This window comes from Hakea prostrata, chromosome 11 (genome assembly GCF_041222555.1).
Source record: "Hakea prostrata isolate BN-2017 chromosome 11, UWA_Hpros_2, whole genome shotgun sequence".
Classification (NCBI taxonomy): Eukaryota; Viridiplantae; Streptophyta; class Magnoliopsida; order Proteales; family Proteaceae; genus Hakea; species Hakea prostrata.
In genome coordinates this window covers 8,533,971-8,558,184 of record NC_142610.1, presented here as the reverse complement: position 1 = coordinate 8,558,184, position 24,214 = coordinate 8,533,971, and the positions used below count along the sequence as shown (strand labels likewise).

Here is a 24,214-nt window from a genome sequence, read left to right as displayed (position 1 = left end):
AATGAGGCGTGTTTTGGGAAGAACACTCTTCTTGCTTCAAGTTTTGATTCAAAATCAACATATCTTTGTTGTAGATGAGCTAGAAACCTGGTTGATGAAGCCTAGGTAGAGATCTGAACAAGTTTCCGGTGAAAAATTGGGTGAAATCACCAAAACTAGAAACACAAAGAAGCTATGTTGAGATCAAGATCTCGGCCGAAATTTTGAACTATTTTGGTCTTGCCTTGTATCTCGTGATCTCGTCTCGAGGTCCCATAAAAACTAGATCTCAACCAAGATCTCGCGAGATCTTGAACTATGGGGTAGCAGCCCTACGTGCTTGTTAGTAACCTTAGGGCCTTCTCTTGGTGTGGGACTTGGTTCCTACATCACACTTTCTTGCTAACTCATTCAGTTTCCATCTTAGTGCCCCCTCCTTGTTTTGTTTTAGAAGGCTGGAATCTGAAGTCTGGACCATAAAGTATAAGCAGCTTTCAAATTTTAGTTACCTCCTATTTCATCCTCACTAGTTTCTACGTTATTATATCTATTTTCAGTTTTAAAAAGTTTCATTTCTGGTAAACCTTGACAGTGGGTAAGATTGCTGCCACTCCTGCAATTTTGACAACAGTGGGTTGTTTCTTTTGTATGAAGGAACAGAATTTGGAGAACAGAATTCATCCTCACTAGTTTCTACATTATTATTTCTACTTTCAGTTTTTGAAAGTTTTGTTTCTTTTAAAGCTTGACAGTGGATAAGATTGCTGCCACTCCTGCAATTTTGACAACAGTGGATAGTTTCTTATGTAGGAAGGAACAGAATTTGGAGAACAGAATTCTCTAATTCCTTGTTTCAACTACTGAGGTACCTGTTGACAGTGGGCAAGATTGCTGCTGCTCCTGCAATTAAGTCTAGCCACTGCAACTTGAAAAGTACATAACTCAGCAACCACTAACAAATTGGCTGAGTTTTGAAAGGCTGATCACTGTCAAGGATATCTACACTCAATCTCTGGCTTGGTGTCCTAAACTCTAATACCCACTAGTTTGGCAGATCCTCCAAAACCTTTTAATTGTGATCCAGTTCATATCCAGCAACCAGCCATCACAACAAGCTCAAATGTGGAGCAAAAGATTAACCTAAGCCCCACTCCATTTGATCCAGTTTGACATCAAGCTGCTGTGATGAGAAACCCAATTTTAAGGTTAGGGTTTCTAAAACAAATTCCCTAAAATTTAGGGTTTGCCCAGGATCTTCCAGCAAACAAACCTAAAATTATAATGGGATGTTGTGGGTGGTCCCTGAAAAAATTATGGAAAGCCCTAGGGACAAGGTAGGATTGATATAGTTTGTTGACAAATCACCCAAGGAAGGGTTTGAGATACCCAAAACAAATATGGGGTGTAACAAAAATAATAGGGGATCAGGGATGGAAGATATTATTCCTAGGATTGGAAGAAAAGAAGATAATTAATTTTGAGATCGATATGAGTTGGGTATTGGAAACAAGAATTTTTCTATCTCTTCCTGGCTCTGCCTCTTCCTTCCCTTTTCTTTCTTTCTTTACTTTCTTTCTTTCCTGTCTGTCTTCCTTTTCTTTTTCTTTTCTTTCTTCTTTTTGTTCCTTCTTTCTTTTTCTGTTTTTTCTTTTTTCTGTTTCCTGGTTCTGCCACATCATAGAGAGAGGGGCCGAAAGGGTTAGGAGGGAAAGGGGGGATGTTATACGGGCCTGGGTATGCTGCCCAGCTGTGGCAGCAGGGAACAGGGGTGGGGTTGCCTGCACAGAACAGGGGAGGTTTTGTGGAGGGTAAGGTACAGGGAGGGAGAGGCTTGGGGTTGCTGGAATTGAAGGGAAAGGGTGGGGATTGCTGTACTTGGAGCTTGCTGATTGTTGACGGCTGCGGGAAATTAGAAGGAGAATGTTGGAATTCTTGAAGAAAGGTGCTGATCTTTAAAGAAGAGCTTAATTTAAATTCCACCATGGCCTCCTCAAACAGGAACCCCAGTCTTCAAACTCATTATTCTTATTCAAATAATCAAATTTAAGGAATACAAAGAAAGACTAGGCCATTTATAGCCTACTAAACAACCTTGACTGTAAGTGGCATTCCTTTATATATTAGGATCCCACCACATCAATCTCAACCAAGCAAACAATAAAAGATTTAATGGACTACAATTGACACAGACTGGATTATAATCCTAATTACCTAAAACTCCAATTGACACATGATAATTAGAAAAACTAAAGAGTCACATGCTGGAATTAAAACTTAATTACTAAAACACAAGCTGAATTAAGAATTAGTATTCTAAGGGGGAGAATTAGGGCAAAATTGCCCCTCTATGGTTCAGCCAGCCTAGGAGGGCTTCTCCTATGTGTGGGTTTTGGGCCCAAGTTAGGGTATTGCCCAATGGGGGTCGATCCTGTTCACATCATCATGCTGGCTGCATTATTTAGTATCAAGGAAAAAGTTCTAGGTGCTGACCATGGTTTTGAAAGATTGAGAAACTGAGGAGTTGGGTTGAAACCATGGTTGTCAAGGCAAAAAAGCAATGCTAAGCGATAGAGGGCAACAAAAATCAAGGCGATAAAGCGTCGTCCTAGGCAGCAAGGCAGCCGCCTAAGCAGACACTTTGACAACCTTGGTTGAAGCTTGGTATTTTTCCTGAGCTAACTCAAGCAACCGGTTACAAAGCCTAGATGTTTTTTTAAACCTGACTTTTGGCGTACAGCCTCTTGTTGACCTTCTACCCATGGTTGTCACGATCTAGGCAACAACAGATCCAAAAGATAATGGAAGAAATCAAGCTGACACCAAACAAGGCATCCAGGTGTCGCTTAAGCACCTACACACTGCCTACCATGTCCTACAGATAATGCATGGGTTCTTTATTATTAAAAAAAAAAAAAAAAAAAAAGAGGTTAAACTCCTAGTTTTGATTTGTGCTCAAGCTTGATATTGCATATTGTTGTTGGAAAATGGCTGGAACCCGAGACAAATACTTATTGATGCCTGATACTATTTAAGTAAATGCTGCTGTATTTCATTTACTTAAAATACCATTAAAGCAAACCCCCCCCCCTGTTTGCTTCCAACAGAAATGGTTAAGAAATCAAATACTCAAAGGAAAAAAATCAACCCTAATAGTTCACAAACAAAAGGTGGATTTTTTTTTACGTTGCAATTTTCAAATGTCTAACGCTCGGGTTTTCATCAAGTCTAAAAGTTTTAAAAACCTTAATATGGCATCACATTAGTAAAAACCCAAAAGTGCATTAAGATATTTATTTGTTGCAGATGAGCTATACTTCAATCAACTTAATTTGGTGAGCAGGAATCCAAATAAAAATGTTATTTCAGACATAAAAACAAATAAATATTTTACAAATCCTAGTTGATATTTGATAAAAACCCTAGCATTAGAAAAGCTGAAAATTGCACCTATTGTTGAAAATCCATTTCCCATACTTGAACTGGGAGCTTAAGTTTTTCTCATTCCAGATTTTGGTTCTCTAACCATTCATCTTCGATTCAAATGGGGGAGTTTGCTTATAAATGAATAAAATCTTATGTAAAAGCCTGATTTTAGACATAAATAAGTGCTTGTGTGGACGACTAATACTCATGGTAAGAAACCTGAGTCTCAAGGCTGATCTCTGTCTGCCAGAAACCAAGACCTCGCAAGACCTCGGCTGAGATATGGTAAAAAATAGGGGCCAACTCGAATGAACTCAAGGGCCCATCTTAGGGGGTTTTAAGGGTACATGCAATCCTATAAAACATGAAGTACAAAACCATTAATTGATATAAATGAAAACCAAGTGAAAGGATACATCAAATAACTTAAATTGCTCAAAACATAGAATTTCGAAAAAATCAAATTTGGGAAAAATTTCACCATGCACAAAGAACGCCTTCAATTACCCTTGATTGATGTTCTTTTCTTGTTGTAGATGAGCTAAGGATTCCTCAAAAGTGTTGTAGGAGAATTGGATGCCAGTTCAAACCAACCCACTAGTCAAAATAGAAGGTCCCTTTGCTCCACAATTTTGACCAATCAATTCGCCACAATTGGAGAAAACATGATGAAAGAAGGCTAAAATGTTGTTCACGTGAACAGTGTCAAACCCATTATTTGGTATATTGGGAATGTTTCATAAAGGATTTGTGGAAGCCCAATATGAGATTCCATGGAAATTTTATTCTTAGGAGATTTAGGACCCTAGCTTAGTTTCTATGTTGGTAGTTTCTAATTTTTAATTAGTTTCCATTTCCATACAATTCTATTGCCTTTAGTTTCTATTTAGGTAGTTTCTAATTTTGATTCATTTCTATTTTCATAAGATTCTATTGTCACTAGTTACTAGGATATTAATTTCTATATTAACTAAATTTCTATTTCTTGTAAAGCTTTATCCAAGCTATAACTAGGCCCTTACATTGCAATAGAAACAGAAAACTTTTGAAAAAGGGTAAAAAAAATATTAAGGTTGAGCTTTGGGCATTTGCAACCCCCCTCTCTCCTCTTCTCTTTTTCTTAAAGAGTGGTCTTCTCTTTCTTCACCTTCTTCAATTTTAGTTCTTAAATTTCCCCTTCTTCCCTCTATCTTCTTTTCTTTCTTCTCTATTTTGACCTCAATAATTAATTGATGCTGGACAACCAGCTAGGACCATGTCAAACCAGCTGATGTAGGGGAAACCCTAGAAACTAGGGGGCCTACAAAGTGGGCTACTAGGTTCTTAGAATGAGACACCTATTCTTGACATGTAACAAAAGAAAAAGGAATTGCAATGCCTGGATTTTGATTAAGCATACATATAAGACAGTTAAAGCAGAGAAAGAAGCACAATAAGTCCTAATTGATGAGCACAACTAAACAAGAATCAATAGAAAAACAAGGGGATGGGGATATTGACACCATAACACTAAATTGAATGCAAGAGTATTAAGAAACTTAAGGAAAATTAAAGCTATCCTAGTCATATCAGATTTCTAACAAAGAATTCAGCAATTAACAATGCAAAGGAAAACGTGGAAGTTCTGTTTTAAAGAAACTACTGCAAAAATGAAGAAATATAAAACGAGAAATATTTAAGGAAAGACTTAATAAAATTATCTACCAGTTCTGGCTGCAAACAGGGATTAGAAAATACCAAGGAACAAAAATAATAGAAAGAAAGAATTTATGGGCAGTGATGAAACACCAGAATGGACGGGTAGGGTTAGAAAGGAGAAATACAGGAAGGTTGCTATACAAGAAGTGAGAATAGAGAAGTAGAAAAAGAAAAGAAGAAAGAAAGGGTACGACAGATAAAAGAAGAATTGCTGACGGACAGAATAGTAGAGAAAAGAGGAGGAAAGAAAGAAGAAAGATACCTGAGAGAAGAATAGAAAGAGACAATAGAAAGAAAGAAGAGAGAAGATAGCAACTAGAGAAGAAATGAAAAGAAGAGAAGCCTAATTCACGTGAGAGAGAAAGTAGGAGAAGAGAAGAGAAGAGAACTTACCTGAGAGAGTGAGGAATTCATGCCAAAGGAGATTTACACAAGAGAGAGAGAGAAAGAGAGAGAGTGTTTTGTTTCATTCATTCATGCTGCCAAAAAGGAGTCCCATACAAGATTTAAATAATAGAATTAATCCCTCCAAACCCTACATGCTTAATTCCCAAAATAACCCCAACTTAAGTAGCAAATATAACCCAAACTAATTCAAAATTCGGCAAAATACACTCTAGGTCCAACCAACAAAGACTCAAACATAAAATTAAAAAAATTCAACAACAAACTACTACCCAACCCACTAAGACTAAGGAAAATAATATGACAAACTACCTATAAGCAATGCGCCTCATTGAACCATTGGACCCTAGCAATCTGATAACCTCCAAACTCGTTGTCCATCCACATAGATGATGTCGTGGGATAATCCCTACACTAGCGTTACTAGTAAACTCAGAACTACCCACTGATGTCCTCATGACCAGCATTGGCTACCAGTTCAAACCAGCCAACTAGGCAAAATAGGTGGTCCCCTAGCTCCACAAGTTTGATCAATCAACTGGGATTGCCATAATAGGAGAAACATGAAGAAAGAAAGCTAAAATATTGTTCACATGAACAGTGTCACAACCATTTATTTGGCATATCGGGAATGCTTCATAGAAGATTTGTGGGGCACAAAATCAAATTGCATAAATATTGTATTCTTGGGAGATTTAGGACCTTAGTTAAGTTTCTATATTAGTTATTTATGCATGGGCTGAAATATAAAGCATGATAATTTCTACTTTTAATCAATTTCTATTTCCATAAGATTCTACCGTCACTAGTTACTTGAATATTAATTTCTGTTTTTAATTTATTAAATCTCTTTTTCTTTTTAAGCTTTAGCCAAGCTATAAATAGGCCTTACATTGAAATGAAAATGAAGATTTTGGAATTAATTAAAATATACATATTTATATATATATGAATTGAAGTTCTAGCATTGGGCGTTTGCAACCCCTCTTCTCTCTCTCTTAATGCATACTTTTCATAACAAGTAATGAGCAATACTATTGGGGCCAGAAATCCCAAGGAAATATTTGGTGTCCTCAAGAAGGTTGTAACACTCTTGCAATTATGCTTTACAACCAACAAATTATACCTAAGGATGGACCTAACTAACTTAATGCAAAGGCTGCTAGACACTCTAAGATGCAAAAATAAAAATTTTAGAATATCCGAACCATGCTCTAATACTAACTAATGAGTGTTGAAAAAGAGAAGAAAGAAGGGGAAATCTGAGAAGAACTAGACTTGAAGAAAGGGAAAAAAAGAGAAGAATACACTTAAGAAAAAGAAGAGAAAGGGGGCAAAACACTCTTGCAATTATGCTTTACAACCAACAAATTATACCTAAGGATGGACCTAACTAACTTAATGCAAAGGCTGCTAGACACTCTAAAATGCAAAAATAAAAATTTTAGAATATCCAAACCATGCTCTGATACTAACTAATGAGTGTTGAAATAGAGAAGAAAGAAGGGGAAATCTGAGAAGAACTAGACTTGAAGAAAGGGAAAAAAGAGAAGAATACACTTAAGAAAAAGAAGAGAAAGGGGGCAGCAAACGCTTGATGCTAAAGCATCAAATCATCTTTTCTATTCCAAAAGTTTTCATTTCTATTGCAATGTAAGGCCTATTTATAGCTTGGCTAAAGCTTTACAACAAATAGAATCTTAGGCTAGTGACAATAGAATCTTATGAAAATAGAAACTAATTAAAATTAGAAACTATTAAGCTTTATATTTCAACTGCATGCATAAATAACTAATGCAAAAACTACTAAAATAGAAACTAAACTAAGGTCCTAAATCTCCCAAGAATAAAATCTTCATGCAATCTGATTTAGACCTAACAAATCTTCTATAAAGCATTACCAATATACCAAATAAAGGGTTGTGACACTATTCACATGAACAGTGTTTTAGCATTCATTCTTCATGTTTTCTCTTATTGTGGCAGTACCGGTTGACTGGTCAAAATTGTGGAGCAAGGGGACCTCCTATTTCGACTAGTTGATTGGTTTGAACTAGCATCAAATGCTAGTTTGAATTGGTCCTAGCTAGTTGTCTTGCATCAACCTTGCAAATCACAAAGTGGTTTTGGTTCTTCAACACCAAGTAGCTAGCAATTTTTATCAGGATTGTTTTAAGTTTGAATAAAGGTATACATTTTTTTTTTTGGGTAATGAAAAATTACACATTTATAACTTAGTAACGAGGAAAGATTCAACAAAAATACTTTCATCTACCCTCCCAAGTCAAAACAATTACCATGAATAGGAGTCGAGTTGATTTGTTGTTGTATTAATCCAAACAAAGAAAGATAAATTGTAACAGGAAGAATGGAAGATAGCTAATATATTGAAATCAATGAATGAATTAGGTTGGTAGTTAAATCATTGACTTACAGGCAAATAAGGAGATCAACTGAAGCATAATTCAAAATCAATTTCCCTTTTCATAAAACTCATTCTCTTTGATTGCGAATAATTCCCTTTGCAACAAAAAATTTGCTCACTTAAAGTGCGTTTGGTAACACGACAAAGAACTGTTTTTTGGTGTTCTATCATTCTTAGAATGTCTAAAAACAACCAAAAAGTGTTTGGCAAACAAGTCATCTTATTGTTCTCAGGAAAAGAGAGTTCGATTTTCGTGCTTGAGAAGGCTTTTTGCAAAACAACTTTGACTTATTTCGTCATTCTCAAAAACAAAAGGCAAGTCTTAAAATTGGAAACTAAAAGGAATTAAAATTGACCTAAAGTTCTTTTACATATGATTCACTCCACCCTGCCTTAAAAACAAAAAAGAGGAGGTCTCCTTCCCGCAAAGCCCTATTTTAAGGTATAGGTCTCTAACAAAAAAAAGGATGTACTAGTTACTCTACATTAAATATTAGTAAACAATCTTTGGATTCTTGTAGTTTATTATTAAAGTATGACTTTGTGTTTTAGACTTCAAAAAACTTTTGTTTTATTGGTAGACTTCATATACGTATCAATAGCATTTCTTTTGTCATCAAACCCATTCGTAAGAACAAAAATTACCAAATGCCAATTTGTTTCGCAATCGTTCTCAAATATTTTGACCACAGGTATGTGCTCAGACCACCGTCCTTTGATGAAAACACCAGAAAATTATTTTTGCAAAAACCGACATTCACAAGAAAAACCATTACCAAACACATGCTGAGGGTGGGTACAGTTCACCTTATCATACTCCCATTTTTATCGGTTTCATTTGGTTCAGTTTTCAGTTTGGAAATGGGTTGGCTCAATGGTGCTGGTTCTCAGTTGGTCCAACCCAAAATTAGTCCAATGAGGATAAGTTTGGTTCTGTTTGGTCTGGATTTTTTGGTTGGTCTAAACAGTTCAGACTAGGTTTTGACACCCTTAGCTGAACCTCTTTGACAGTAATGAAACCACCATATGGAATGAACTCTATATGTCAAGAAGCAAATAAAATGCGGTAAAACTGGCTGAAAGCAAAAAAACATACAGGCTGAACCTGAGTTGCAAAGGTAGCAAAAAATTCTCTCTCAAGATAGCTCCATGGTGATCATCGATCCAAGGTGTTTTAGGGCAGTTGGAGGCATTTAAGCAGTAAGCCAGTAATGTGCCCACTGAGGCAATGTCTAGGCAAGTATGGTGATTTAAGCGTCATACCCCATTCCCCTTCATTTCAACATAAATACACCATCCCTGGAGGTTGACCTTTTCATCTTTTTGAGATTTTATTTTTTAACTATTTTATTGGACTCAAATAGGGAATATTTTCTTATCTATGAATAATGTCTTAAGTATGTGTTTGGTAGCAGTTTTTCTAAGAATAGAATCTTTTAGAGAATTGCTTTCTGGTGTGCTCATCAAAGAACAGTTGTCTCAGCATAGTTTTGACCCTTTGGTAAAATATGTGCTAAGAAAGTTTGAGAACAACTATGGAACAAATTGACGTGTGGTAAGTTTTGTTCTTAAGAATGTTTTTTATGACAAAAAAAACATCATTGATACATATATGAAGTAAACCCAAAAAACAAAAGCTTTTTGAAGTCGAAAACACCAAACAATACTTTAATATTTAAAATACAAAAATCCAAACATTGCTTGACATGAGACAATGGCAACAAGAAACCTTCAGGGTCATTTGTCTCTAAAATTCCAGTCTACACCTGTTATTGGCATAGAGAACCACCCCATATTCGCAATTTTCATGCAATAGCATTTTTAATTTGACTCTAAGTTCATCTTGTGAAACTGCCTCAAAACCTTCCCAAGCTCCTGTTTCACTACTCTATACCCTTTCTGTCTTAGGATACTCCTACAGCCACGTGTATAACAAACTCCTCTCGTCTCTGTTATTTCCTACCACTGTAAACATTCTATAGATGATGAATTATTGAATCTCTCTCATTGAGACCATCAGTAATTACAGTTTCAAATTTTCAAGTTAATTTCCTGTATTTTTCTATGAGTTCTTGTCTCATTCTTTTCTGGTTTTTCTTCTAGTTTTCAATAGCAACCCATCTTCTGCTCCTTACCCTCCTCCTATTTCAAACATTCACTATTTTAACAATGCGAAGCTCACTCAAATGAACTATATAAAGATTTATCAAGAACTATATAAAGATTTATCAAGCAGATAGAATTATTAGCAATTATAAGAACAAGAGAAAGTCCTCATGGAAGATTTACCCAGACAAGAATTAATCGCCAGCAGCACTGAAGTTGTCCACTCACTCTAACTAAGAGGGGTTTGCAGAAATCCGCATGAAGCTTCAAGCCTTAATTCAGGTTTTTTTTGGGTAAACTTAATTCAGGTAATGACCTCTAACGGCAATCCTAACAAATTACAACAAATCAACAGATCTATAAATGATGCAGCACAACCAAAAATTACTGTTCATGCTACAGTAGCGTGAACAGTAACCTAGATTATATTTTTCATATTTGGTGGGCCCCAAGTCTAGCTTGCATGGAAATATATTCAAAATTGGTGGGCCCAAACTCCAGCTTGCAAGGAGATAAAATAGGATCTGTTTTCGTGGGAGTTTTAGAGATAATTTAGAATTTTATTATTTATCCCAATAATAATCTAATCGAAGTTTTTTATTTAGGTAGGATATCTAGGATAAGTTTTAGTTAGTTTTAAATTCCTAAGAGTCCTTGTAGGATCAGTCTTTTGTTAGTTTTAAATTACCAAGAGTCCTATTATAGTCTGTTTTCGTATCAAGTATGTTTGTTTTGTTATTTAAACACTTGTAATCAGCTTATTGAGTATGGAATAGAAAAAAATGAATTGAAGCTTGAGTTTTGTGCGTTTGCAGCCCCCCCCCCCTCTCTGTCTCTCTCTCCCCTCTTTTCTTCTTCTTCTTATAAGTGTTCTTCTCCTTCTTCTCCTCCATCTCCTCTTCTCTTCTTCTTCTTATGAGTTTTCTTCTCCCTCTTCCCCTTCTTCAAGACTAATTCTTCTAAGATTTCCCTTCTTCCCCCTATCTTCTTTATCTTTCTTTCTTCTCTATTCGGTCCCCCATTAATAAACAATTAGAGAATCAATTGAGAAATCTACCGTGTCTTGCTCCCCAACTATTTCTTCCTAACAAGTAGAGAATCAATTAATCAAACAACTTGGCAGAATCAATAAATAAAAAAAGCAAATCAGTTCCTTGTTTGCAGTAAAACCATAGTACAGAACCAGCTGAAAAGAGAGCATGAAGACAGCAGAAAACATGAAGACAGAGGAGATTACAGAGCAGAGAAGAGAAGAGAAGAGAAGAGAGAGAGAGAGAGAAGAGAGAAACTTACCCCAGAGGGCTACCCAGGAGAAAACTTGAGTTGCGTGTGGGTCATGAGAAGGAGATTGCGGAGATGAGAGAGAGACGCAGAGAAAGGTGAGAAACGATAGAAATTTCATGGAAGATCTTTTTCTTTTTTTCTTTTTTCTTTTTTTGGTGCAATATGAAGGCTGGAAGGAGTTAGAAGTTGTGTGGGAATGAAACTTGGGTCGAGTGTCCCTCTTTTTGCCTAATTTTGAAACATGCTTTTTTATTTTGAGAACGAAGAAACAAGTCAAAATTGTTTTGCAAAGAGCCTTCTTAGACACAAAAATTAATCCGGATAAAAAAACAATAGAATGACCCATTTTACCAAATGCTTTTTGGTCATTTTCGGCATTCTGAGAACGATAGAACGCCTGGCCCGTTAGCAAGCGCACCCTAAGTAAATGAAATATCAAATATAAACTAGTTCCTTATACGATATTTGGCATAAGTAAAAGCCAGATATTGATCCAATACTAATTAAACTAGTGCAACACACCCTACAATAACATGGCAACCGCCTACAGCCCTAAAAATCAGCCAAAACGCCTAAATGGTGCCTTTGGCTACACCTCGACAACTATTATTAGCTCCAGATGATAACTGAATTTCTCCATGAAGTATGAACTAGGGATTCACTTCTCCCATCTACTCATCATAAGTCGTAACAGGAGCCAGCATTCTTCCTTCTACAAATCCTTGGAATCCAATGGAGCATCAATTTCTTTTTTCCGCCAAAGCCAAATAAGGCTGAGACAAATCACAATAATGGAGGACCACAGCAATAAATTACTTTTTTAATATAGTTTGGGGTTCTGTTAATGTTCATTTGCAGTAGTGGTGGATTCTGATGCACGATGTGGTCTGACAAAGCTCAACAAACCACATTTAGTTCTTATTGTCAAAGATCAAAGAAGTTGGACCACAAAGGAAGCCAATATAATTCCTAGTTGGGAAGGCCATCTTTCTAGTACCTTCTAACAAAATGCCCTCACGACAAGGATGAGGCTTAAAAAAAGGTACTTAATTGTTTGGTAGACAATGCAGCTACCGAATTATCACCGGTACCAAGACCTTGCTTGACTTAGGATGCAGTAAGGCCCATGCCACAGATGGAATCAATCCTCAAATCAATATAGCACAGATTCCCTTTCAAAATTCTTGATTCTCCTAAGATGTACCATTATTTTTGTTCCACCATTTTAGTCTCCTCCCTGAGTAGATGGTAGTTTCTTTTAGGTACATTTTTTGGGTCTCCATATATCTCATTTCCACCTGATCCAAACAAGATTGAACACTCTCCCATTTCACCTTTTATGAAACGCTGCCTCGACAAGGTGGCGAAAAGGCATACGATTCTGTGTGAATAATGAAAAGTGGCCCTATAGAAGATTAGAAAGGTGAGCCCTAAAATGAAAAAGGCTTGTAGAATTGTGATTCGGCAAAGAAAACAAAAGCACTAATTTCTATGACCAATTGGACTTCCCTTACATGTTTTTTCTTATGATCAACCTATATTTCTTGGAAAAGTATGGATACATAACAGAAAGATCTCAAATCTTTGGCTCAGTCATATGAGTTGACACTGTTAAAAGATGACCCATCCAGACATGCTAAGGTAAGAGGCTAAGCCTACATGAAGATACCATCCTAAGACTAAACATAACTTGAATAACATCTTATAGTGGGGAGATTGTTCTCTCTCTTATATAACCAAACCCCCCCCCCCCCCAAAAAAAAAAAAAAAAAAAGAAGGGAACATCTGGATTAAAGAAATACAAATTCATCACAGATTCCGTGTATCCTTCATTAATAAAGGGGAAGCTAGTTAGACTATTAGAATAAATAAATAAAAAGTAGGAAAAAGAATTCAGATAAGAAAAGTTCACATTGGTCAGAGACCAGTGAAATTCAGTATGGAAAGAAAATCTTTTCTGAAATTGTTCTAGTGGATCAAGACAGAAAACTACATAAGCATGCACAAGACAAATATGCCACAGTCACTTTTTGAATCTTTGTTCAGCAGCATTAGAGAGTACTGTCTCAGAAATAATTCCTCATATTATAATCTATCAGAGGAATTACATTTACCAAGGAGAACCCCCTCCCACCCAAAAAAAAAAATAATAATAAATACATGAAGTAATTAATAATCCAGGATTCAGGGCAATTGCAGCAGGTAGCAGAACATACAACAAATTAAATAGGCAAAAAAAAGTCAGCACTGGCAAAGAGCTTCTCACAGAATTAACCCTGAGATACAATCCAGTAACACAAAATGGACAATCATCCTTAATCATCCATCTACATAATATTATGACAATATAGCCGAGTTGAAGCATGGTTGAGTTAAATCTCACTGTTAAAAGTGACACTTCACATTTTTTATTGGTGAATGAATACTTCACATTCATATATATCAAAGACAACAATGTTAGAATCGGCACTTACAAAGAACAGCACTGATCCCTTGCCCACTTCAGCAGGAGGTTTGATATCGACCACTCCAGGCTCTGAACTGCTCCGCAACGAAAGCTTCTCTGAGGCCCCAAGTTCAAGAGGCAGTGAGAGTCTCTCCTCAGGCCTAACCGCCTCTGGTATATGCATGCCAACCTCCGCTAGAATAGGAAAGGCCAAACTTTCATCGACCCTACAGCTACTTTCCGAGGGAGGAGGCATCAAAGACAACCTTTGGTCAGCCCTCAACATTGACATTGAAGAACCCATTAAAGAAAGTGGATGGACATTGCCACTCCCATCGGCATGGACCCTTCTCTGTAGAGCCAACTCGCGTTCCAGTAGCAACTCCCTCCTTACTTCCATCTCAAGAGCTCGTCTCTCTGCAGCAATGATTTCATCTCTGATCCTTTCCTTCTCAATCTCCCGTTGAATGGCTGCTCTCACACTCATTGGGTCTCTCAAAAAATCACTCTTCCCCATGTCACCAGTTATATAACCCGCTTTCCACAAAACAAGAAATTTAAAAGAACAACTAAAAATCAGACAATCCGTTTCTTCAGAGAAAAGCAAAACTAAAAGCCAGATCAAATTTGAAACCCAAGAAAGGGATTTTAAGTAAGGAAGTAATACCACGCAATGCTTGCTCAGTGAAGTAGCCATCACTGGAACCAGTAGAAGAAAAGTAACTCGAACCCTTGTCAACGTCTCCTCTGAGCTTGAAGTCCATCGATGAATCCCCTGAAGATCTCTGACTAGAGAATTACGAGAGTGGGTGAATCCTTCTCGTAGACTTGAAATAAAAAGGCCAAAATAATATTAAAAATTAAAATCTAACCGGGATAAATAAACGATTTTTTTTTTTTTTTTGGTAGAAAGAAATCTTGTTTAGGAAGTCAGAATTTTTGGTTTTGGAAAGACGCGAGATCTAGGGACGGTAAAAGTAAAACTGGAAAAGAAGAAAAGAAGAAAAGAAGAAAAGAAAAATAAAGAAAAGACTTCTACACTAAAAGGGTAAAATCCTAAATCAAGCCAAATGCCGAAAGGCGGCAAAGGCATGACGTAAAGTTCGGTTGGATACATGAAGTCAGTGACAGCGAGAGTTCCCTACATGGACGGATTTATTTTTTATTAAAAAAATAATAAAACACACACTCAAACACATAAGTCTATTTTGTTAGTAAAATAGTTAACCCACTATTTATTTTTTATAATTTTAAAAACACCTTTACCAAAATCTAAGGGCTTGTTTGATTACATGAATCTAAAGATTTTAAATTTATAGATTTCAAATCTATGGAGTCATAATTTATAAAATTAACTGTTTGGTTAATTGAATATGTGGTATGAAATCTGAGGATTCATCAATGGTTTTTGTGAATGCGCAAATGTTTAGCATTTTTATAGTAGGGATAAAATCTCTAGATTTCACCCTATACCTATAAATCTACAGATTCACATTTTTAATGTAAAAAGATGAATATCTAGGTTTCATAAATCTAAAGATTTTCACAACCAAATAGGTATAAATCTCGCATTCATGAATCCAGAGATTTCAAATATCTAGATTCATATAACCAAACAGGCCCTTAAGAATAAAAAATCCAACAACAATGTCTTTAACAAATAAACTTTATATGGTAAGGGTGTCAATCAGTACAGTTTCGGTAATTCGATATGGTTTTTGTAAGGTATCAATTTTGAATATCGAAAACTAGAACCTAAGGGTGTCAATACGGTCCTGAAAACGTTTAACCATACCGTACCGTACAGTTTAAAACCGCATCGTACCCTACTGATTCAAATTAAGTACGGTATGTACCAAAACCGTTTTCTAGTATTCGGTACAGTACGGTTTTGGTTTCAGACGGTATACAATCAGTACATACCGAATATCGAACCACACCGAATACCGTTTTTTATACCCTTTTTAAGGTTAGTTTTGTAATTTTAGTTTAACCAGTAAACCTTAATAAGTGAATAACCAAGGTGCTAAAGGACTATAGTTGTACTAGATGGAGAGAGAGGCAGAGAACTCTCACCAGTCACCTCTCGTTCTTCCTTCTTCCATCTGAGTAAACACATCGCCTCTCTCTCCAGATGTCGTTATCGAGTGTTTTTCAGTTTGGTCCGCTAGTGAGAGGTGAGTGAGGTTCTTCAAGCTCAAGAACCAGGCGATTGCAGCAGCGGCAGGGTGAACATATGTGTATGGCCGGTGAGAAGGTAACTATTCTGTTTGTGTTTCAATCTTGAGCATGTATCTGAACTCATTTGATGGAGATGTCCAAAAATGGAGCATTTTACTTGAAATCTTGCATTCTAGATGTTCGATAAAAGGTTGCTTAGAAGTTAGAAAAAATGTAAACTTGAAACAAATCCTACCATAGGCTGCTTAGCATCATCAAAAAATGATCAGACCATATCTATTGAGCCCCAGGATCTAGCTTCTATAGTGGCCGCAATCTGGTCTACTCTTGTAGTAGATTCATACTATCACTTGTTCAGTTGATTGGCTTTACCAAATTGCAGTTTTGACTGGCTTTGCAATTGGTACATATGATTCTATACTCTGTCTTTTGTTTTTTTGGATGGGTCTTTCGTTTTTGAGTACCCTTCTAAATTAGGGTTCATTAGCAAATTGATATGATTTTATACCGAATTCATACCGTCCCATATACCGAACCATTCCGTTTTTGTCGTAGCGATTTCATACCAAAACTATACCGAATCATTTTTTAAATACCGTTTTCATACCATACCGAATTTATATGGTATGGTACGGTTTTGGTTGGATAGTTTGAAATGTGGTACCGTACCGTACCAAATTACCTATACCGTACTGTATTGATACCCTTACTAGAACTATACTGTTCCAAATTTATACGGTTTTGATATTTGCAAAAACTGTTTAGTACGGTTTCGATATTAAATCGATGTAGGAAAACAGTTTAAACACGATATCTAGTGCGGTACAATTTTGGTACGAACGAACGCAAGCCACTTTTATTATTAGTTCATTAAGATCCTAATGAAATTGTGATCAAACAATTGATAGAATCTAGCAATGACAAAGCAAGTAAATCTAACTAATAGAGACAAAAACAAGTAAATATAAGAGGAGAAGTTAAGGATGAAACGAAAAACTAAGAGGGAATTAAGGATAGGATAAAGGTAAAGTGTTTTAATTGTAAAATTACATTTATATCCTTTAATTTGGTACGGTACCAATTAAGTACAGTTTCGATACATCCCAACGATATGAGTACCTAAAACTAGAACTGTATTGAAGAAATTCGGTTTTCATACATACCGTACCAAATTTTAAACTGTATGGTACGATTTTTTCGGTACTACGGTACAGACCCAATTGACACCTTTTTAAATCATAGGAGGAAGAATGTCTTTTCTTCTTTTTTTTTTTTGGTGAATGAGAATAAGATTTATTAGAAGGGTATAATAGTCTTTTTAATAATATAACTAACTATTCTAACAAAATATGACCTATGTGTTTTTCAAACAAAAAGTGGAATGTTAATGCTTAAAGCCTCCATTTTGGAGTGCTAGTGCAATTTGTTCTTATAATTTATATTATCAATGAATTGCATAATTATAAAATAGACCATCTATAAGGAAAATTATTTAAATTATTGAAATTTATTTTAATAACATTGGTTATTGTTAGGAAATCACAATTAAGTTTTGACATAAGTAAGTTAAACTTTTCAAAAATATAAGAATACCCTTGAATGAAAATCCTATGCTCGACTTGTCTTCTTCCCCCTTTACCATTTGTAATCACTTTTCTTCTTATGTTCTTGCATTTTCATGATTTCTATTCTTGCTCAGAATGTTATTTTTTTTTTTTGTCATCTTATTCTCTTCAAATGTGGGATAATATTGTAAATAAATAAATAAAAACTAACTAAAACTAATGATATTGGTGTAATGGGTCTAATTGATAAATTGGATGAGAGTGGTGTAGAAAATTTTCCAAAACAAAAAGCAATAAAGTTTCAAAAAAAAAGATACCAAAAAGAGACCATCTTTGAAGATAGATTGTATGAATAAAGGGTTGAAGATTTCATCTTGGTGACACAGCTGGTCACAACAATATTGTTAAAGGCATGGTGTGCCGAAGCAATTGAGATTTGAAAAATGTGATTTGATTGGAATACCCACTTGATTTTCAACAGAGAATGTAAGTAAGATAGTTTGATCCAAAGGATTTTTTTCCTTTATGAATTTAGATTGCAATAATAAGAAGATCAAAAGGAAATATGAGGGATTAATAAAGGGATTATAATATCTAAAAGAAAGAGATCGATCTAGGATTAATGTAGGATATTCTAACTTCGAAGATACAGATAAGCAAAGCAATTCAAGTGTAGTAAAGGTCATTTATGCTTCAATTTTTATTATTTATATCGTAGTTTTGTGATCGTTTTACATTTTCTACAATTCTCCTGTACTTTCTATCTAAGTTGTGGGGGTCCAATCGTCCAATTAGCCCACTAATAATTGAATCTAATAAATCTCTAAAATTTCTCATAATTTTGTCTCTCTTTTTTTCTTGAAATTTTATTTTAGAGATTTATTAGATTTAGTTTCTAATTGGGTTTTAATTCTAACCCTTGAATAATTAACTGCCACATGTCACAATCCTAAACAGGAGTTTACAGGGAGTTACAGGAGGTGGGAATTGAAGAGGGTGTGAATCCGTTTTGTAATTGATCAAATGGCATGCTCTCTTGTTTGATCAAACTAACATCCACTGAGAGATTTGGGAAATTACATGATTAGTCACGGTTAGGTTTATGTTTACAAAGGTAGCCAGTCGATCTTTCAGTTCACAAAAACAAACCAATTTGAGATCTGATTTACAAAAGTAGCCAAAAAGCAGTGATTTTTCCCATGTTTATTTTACTGTTATACCCTTACTCTCTGACCATCCAACACCACTTCTGCCCTACCATCGCCCTCACCTCATCCCAGCTTTGGCACCTCCTCAAACAACTTCAAAAGCCATCTCCCCACTAAAATGTTACCTTTGTTGCCACCTCTTTCTTCTTCCTACCCCTTTTTACTTTTTTCTTTTTTTTTTTTTTTTTTTTTTTTTTTTTTTTATTTTTTTTCGGGTACAAGGGAGCTTTTCATATATGGGGATCAAGATATTTCATATGTCATCAAGCAAGAGTTGTACCCATGATGCCTTCACTAAGCAGTGTTGATGTTACCAATCCTGTGTTGGCTTCTCTTCTTTCCCTTTGAGTATCATTTAGTTTTCATTAACAATTTCATCACCCCAAGTGTATTCTTCTTCAAGAATGAAAAATAGGGAAAAATAAAAACCACTAGCAACACCCAAGAACCTGCCTTGTGGCAAGCTATCGGACATCAAATCCTTGCAGCGTGGTCTAGCATCTGTAGTATAATCCCTTTGCTTAAGGGAATGGTTCAATATAATCTATTGGAAACGGAGATGATACTTTGTTCTAGTTTGATCCTTGACTAGATGAGAGCGCATCTATTGTGAAAAAATAGAAGGATGTCCCAGTTTAGGCACCGAAAACTACGGTTGCACAAATGATGAGAAACTTGGAGCTCAATAGAGGTATCTATCAACTTTTAATCTTCCCTCTTAAGTCTTATATAATTTTTCACTAACTTCTTCTAATGATAGGTGGGTATTAAAAGTCTCTTCCAATGGCAAGTTCTCAGCTAAGTTGGTAGGGTGAGCATTGCAGAGACAACTATACCCAATTAGTTGTAATACCTTCACTCATTGGTGGAAATTCTTCTGAAAGTTACCCCTTCACCCAAAGTTTAAAACATTTTTTTTGGCATTCATTAAATGCAAGATTGCTAGTTAAGTCTATTCTGTCCCGATGGTCAAAAATGGACCTTGTGTGTGAACTACGTGGAGATAAAGCAGAAATTCCATAGCATTTGTTCCTATCTTGCGAATGGACCAAGAAGATCTGGGTGGCAGGACCCTTGGGACTCAGAACTCAACACTTAACTACCAAAGTTTCGATACTCCATCTCTGTGTTTCTTTTCTAGTTGACACACCGCTGGACAAAGAAGCCTCTTGTTGGTTCTTTTATTATTTTAGAATCACTTGTTACTTCTTATGGGTAGAAAGAAATAATGTGATGTTTAACAAACAAAAACCCAACCCGGTTAGAGTTATGAATAATATTTGTTTTTGGATAGCGGAGTTTCAATTGAAATCTTCAACTTTGCACCCACCCAAAGAACAGCACCAACCCTTTATTGATACTATTATTTTGGAACAACACTACATTATGTTTCCAATGAATTATCTAAGTCTCACTCACCAATTTTATTTTGTGCAGTGGTACCTCATGCATCTTTAAAGAAAGTAGGATAGAGTGTGGGAATAAGTACAAATGGCAAGCTTATTACATTAATTGAGGCAAGTTGAATATTCCAATCACTCATATATGGTGCAACGATGATAGAATCACATCCCCACTACCAAAGTCTCCCAAGGCAGTGTGGCCGCTAAAACATTTGACAAGCATTCTTGACATAGTAGTTAAACTGCAAAACCTAGAAGTTACTGCTTGCTCTACTTTTCAATCCATCACTTTTTTTTAAAATTTTGTTTACTTAGCAAAAAAAAAAGTAACTAAGGCTAATGGATATGCTAGGACTAATCTAGGATATATGATAGATATGATGTCTGGAATAAGCTCTAACACAAAACAATGTAATCTTCATCATGCTTAATAAATTTATATTTCCTTAAATGAAAAAAAAAAAAAAAAAAAAAAAAAAAAAAAACAGTTGGCAGACTTAGTGCATCTGGCTCATTTGATGTCTAAAAAAAGGAAAGGTTGGCATGGGTTTCATAACATCACGTCGTCAGACCTTCTCTGTTCTACGTACATTTAGCACTCTCCCCATAACAGTGTATTGCAGTTACGCATGCAACTCCATATTACATCCAAAGGTGACAAATCTATCTCTGAATATCTCAAAGAAGTGAAGATAATTTCAGATGAACTAGTGGCTACCAACAAACCAATCGGTGATGCTGAAATGAATGACAACATCTTTAGAAACCTTGGCCAATATTTCAATGAGATTGTGGGCACTTACCACAAAGGATGATCCACTTACCTTTCCTTCTCTTCATCACAGTTTGCTCAACCATGACATGCGATTAAAGGTTGCTCAAACTCCTGTTGAAGTAAATTTGTCACAAGAAAATGTGGAGCAGCCTTTCCCAGTCAATCAAGCAACAAATTTAGGATCGGTTTCCAGTCGATGGAACAAATTAGTCCAAAAAAATGTACGTAATTCGATTATTTCTCACCAGAATCCTCTCAGCAGCTTCTCTTTGTTCCCCAGTTCAACTGGAGCCCAGATTTCAAGGCGCAGGCAAACCCAGTGCTCAGTCCCGTCACCTTCAAACTCTCAAAACTGTCGGTCATCGGCACCACCACACTAACCTCACAATGGAGTTGCCAATTGAACCCACCATCCAAGATCTCTTCCTCCATGGACATGTAGGATTGTTTGTAATCAAACGACAAGAGACACGAGAAAAATGATGTTGTAATTTTCATAGTTTTATTTGAAAATTTAAACAATTTATTTTCTTAAAGGTTGAGTCTTTTCCTAAAAGATACCTAAATGGCCAATAAGTGTCTTTGCTAATAAACATGCCTTAAGGGTAGAGGTTTGTTCTTTGGGAGACAACCTTTAGTGGTGTCTCTTACTCTTTTATATAAAGGTGGGAGATGTTTTATTTATCATCGCGCAAAAACGTGTTTTTTGAAAAGCATTAGTTTTCTTTAAATTGTGTCATAGAAAACAAATTGGTGAATGTAGCTTTACGGATCCCTTAGTCCGTCAATCACGGAGTGCACCGTCTAAGTCTGATCTTGGGGGTGAAAACGCAGTCAAGACCCAGGTGCACTATTTGGGGCGTTTAAATACCTTAAAAGAAAGTGTCGACCACTACCAACACGTTTCAACTCCGTCAGTTTTCGTGTATCACTAGATTGATATGCATAACCATGTTGTGGTTGTTTTAGGGTAGGAAGAACAATTGAAGAAGAAGCTGAGGTTGAGATCCTATTGAGTATATTTTAGATTGGGAATGGATGAGAGCGAAACGTTTTGAGTCGGCCTTGGACATGCTTGATTTATGACATCGGTCTCCATGACAATGAAAGTCTCGGCGGTATAGTGCAATTCGCTCTATAGCTAAGTTAGTTGTAAGCCCAACTGTTGGGCCTTGTATAAACTTGTATAGATAACATTCTTGCCCTATGTATCCCATTATGTTGTTGGACACCAACAAAACTGTCACTATTTTTTGGGGTGCATGCAAGGGCACTCTTTTTTTTTATATAGGAGAATGGGATATCATTTATACTATTAAGCAAAGTCAAACCCACGACTTTTATAAATAAAATAACAATAATAATAATAAATAAATAACATCACCCATGACCTCTTCATTAAGAGGTGTTGGTCATTACCAACTAAGCAACCCTACGATGGTGCCGTCACCGAATATTGGGTGTTCCAGTTGCAGAAGCTGTCTATTTTTATGACGATGCCCAACAACGAACTTCTCATCGCAATTAAAATAGAAGCCTCGCTCCCTTCTTAACTGTATTTCGGCCATAGTCAGTTTGCGGATAGGTAAGGTTAGGGTTGATGGTGTTGGAAAGGCCAAAGGTCTAGGAGGGTTAGCAGGGGAGGTCTAGTGGATATGGGCATTGGCCAAAGGACCGTGCAATGATTTTCTTGGAGCTTAGATTCTTGCAACCTGGCCAAGCTGACAGCAGTGGATGTATCAGATGGTTGAAAGGCCATAACCTCATTCCAGATGTTAGATCTTAACCCTAAAATGAAGCAGCTAACCAAAAATGCAAAATGTGGTGTGCAGGTCATGGATTCGATTTGCCAGCGATTCGAAGCGAGTTTGGTATTCCAGAACAGAAGTTATCTAGGTTAGTTTGGCTAGGGTGGCGCTGGGATCCTTAAAGGTGGAAGGACCAAATCAGGCTTCCAATAAATGGATGAAAACTAGCCACGTTGTGAACTACCAGAATACGTTGGTTTTCTAGTGTGGAGTGGAACTCGAAGAACCATTCCACCTTGAATATCCACTCGGCGGGATTGATTCCATCAAATCTGGGGAAGTCTAACTTGATGCTTTTGGGTCTTAGGTTGCAATGGGAAGTTAATTTAAGGCTACGGCCGTGGGAGTTGCAGTGGTGGCGGAGGTTGATGGGGAAGTAGAAACGGAGGCTCGTTCATTGCTTCAGTTGAATGACGATTGTCTCATAAACTGATCAAACCTACGGGCGAGTGAAGAAAGCTCCAAGGCTACTGCAAAGAAAGTGGTTTTCTACTCGTCGATGGCCTTTTGCACATTGGACAGCTTCTCTCGTTGGCTTGCCGTGGTGTTGTTCAGAGCCTTCATTGCCTCGTCGATTTGCAGCAAACGAGTACTCTCTGCCATTGTATCCAGCAGGTCAGACCAAGAATGTTGCATCACCTGAGAATTCTTAGTTTTAGACAAGAAAAACAAAGGGTAGAGGACAGCAAGAGAACTAACTATAAGAGACAATGAGAATTCTGAAATTTCACATGCCTTCATTACTCCACTGTTTTGTGATCTTCTGACACTAGAATCACCCCTGCCCAATTACAAGCTCCTAACTACCCAGCTCTCACTTTCATAATCAGATATTTATTCCCTCTCCCTTCACAAAATGAAATCAGCAAAACGGGATGATTTCTTCCGTGCTCTGGTGCCATGATATGGTTCCAATTCTTGTCTCTAAGCAGCCACCTGTTCTTGTCTTGGCGTGGGTGTTGCTTGGTTGGCAAGTGCTGGACCCTCTTCATGCTAGTTAGTGGCTGGGTTCGTAACATAGAAACTAAGTAATGTCTTCAAGTTGTCTTAGAACCTCTTAGTTCAAGCAGTTAAAATCATTTGAATTCTGGAGAGAAGTTAGGTTGCCACATACAACCTATTTGTGATTAATGTAATATTTAAATTTTCAGATATAAAATTTTGAACTTCTGATCTGATTGTTTTGCTTGTGGTTTAAATGGTGAGATTCTTACCATAACTGATTTTGTCGAGGTGAAGCAATCGCTTGATCAGAACCCAAGGGTTGAACTTTTATCTTCATCCGGGTTCACATCATGACATTCTCTCTCCTAGGGCATGATATCTATACAGACACAGCGAGGAAGGGGGGGGGGGGGGAGAAGACTACCTGCTGCAAGATATGATGATTATTCCATATGCTTCAAAGAGGCTGCAATCAGTTTCTATGCAATACAATATATACAACCAAATCAGTCTAGGGCATTTGAGAGACCTGAAAACCATAAAGGATAAATCTTTTAGTTGAC

At 36.5% G+C, this 24,214-nt stretch overlaps 1 protein-coding gene across 1 annotated transcript in view; it reads right to left on the bottom strand.

The window, feature by feature from the left end:
- The window catches only part of LOC148999917 (uncharacterized), a 42,925-nt gene extending 28,337 nt beyond the window's left edge, over positions 1 to 14,588 (bottom strand). The window contains exons 1-2 of the mRNA XM_089141083.1: positions 14,434 to 14,588; positions 13,795 to 14,303 (exon numbers count right to left, since the gene is read on the bottom strand). Of these exons, the coding sequence (XP_088997209.1) occupies positions 13,795 to 14,303; positions 14,434 to 14,530 (606 nt within the window). The 5' untranslated portion in view covers positions 14,531 to 14,588. The remainder of the gene's footprint in view (positions 1 to 13,794; positions 14,304 to 14,433) is intronic.
- Positions 14,589 to 24,214: the final 9,626 nt, after the last annotated feature.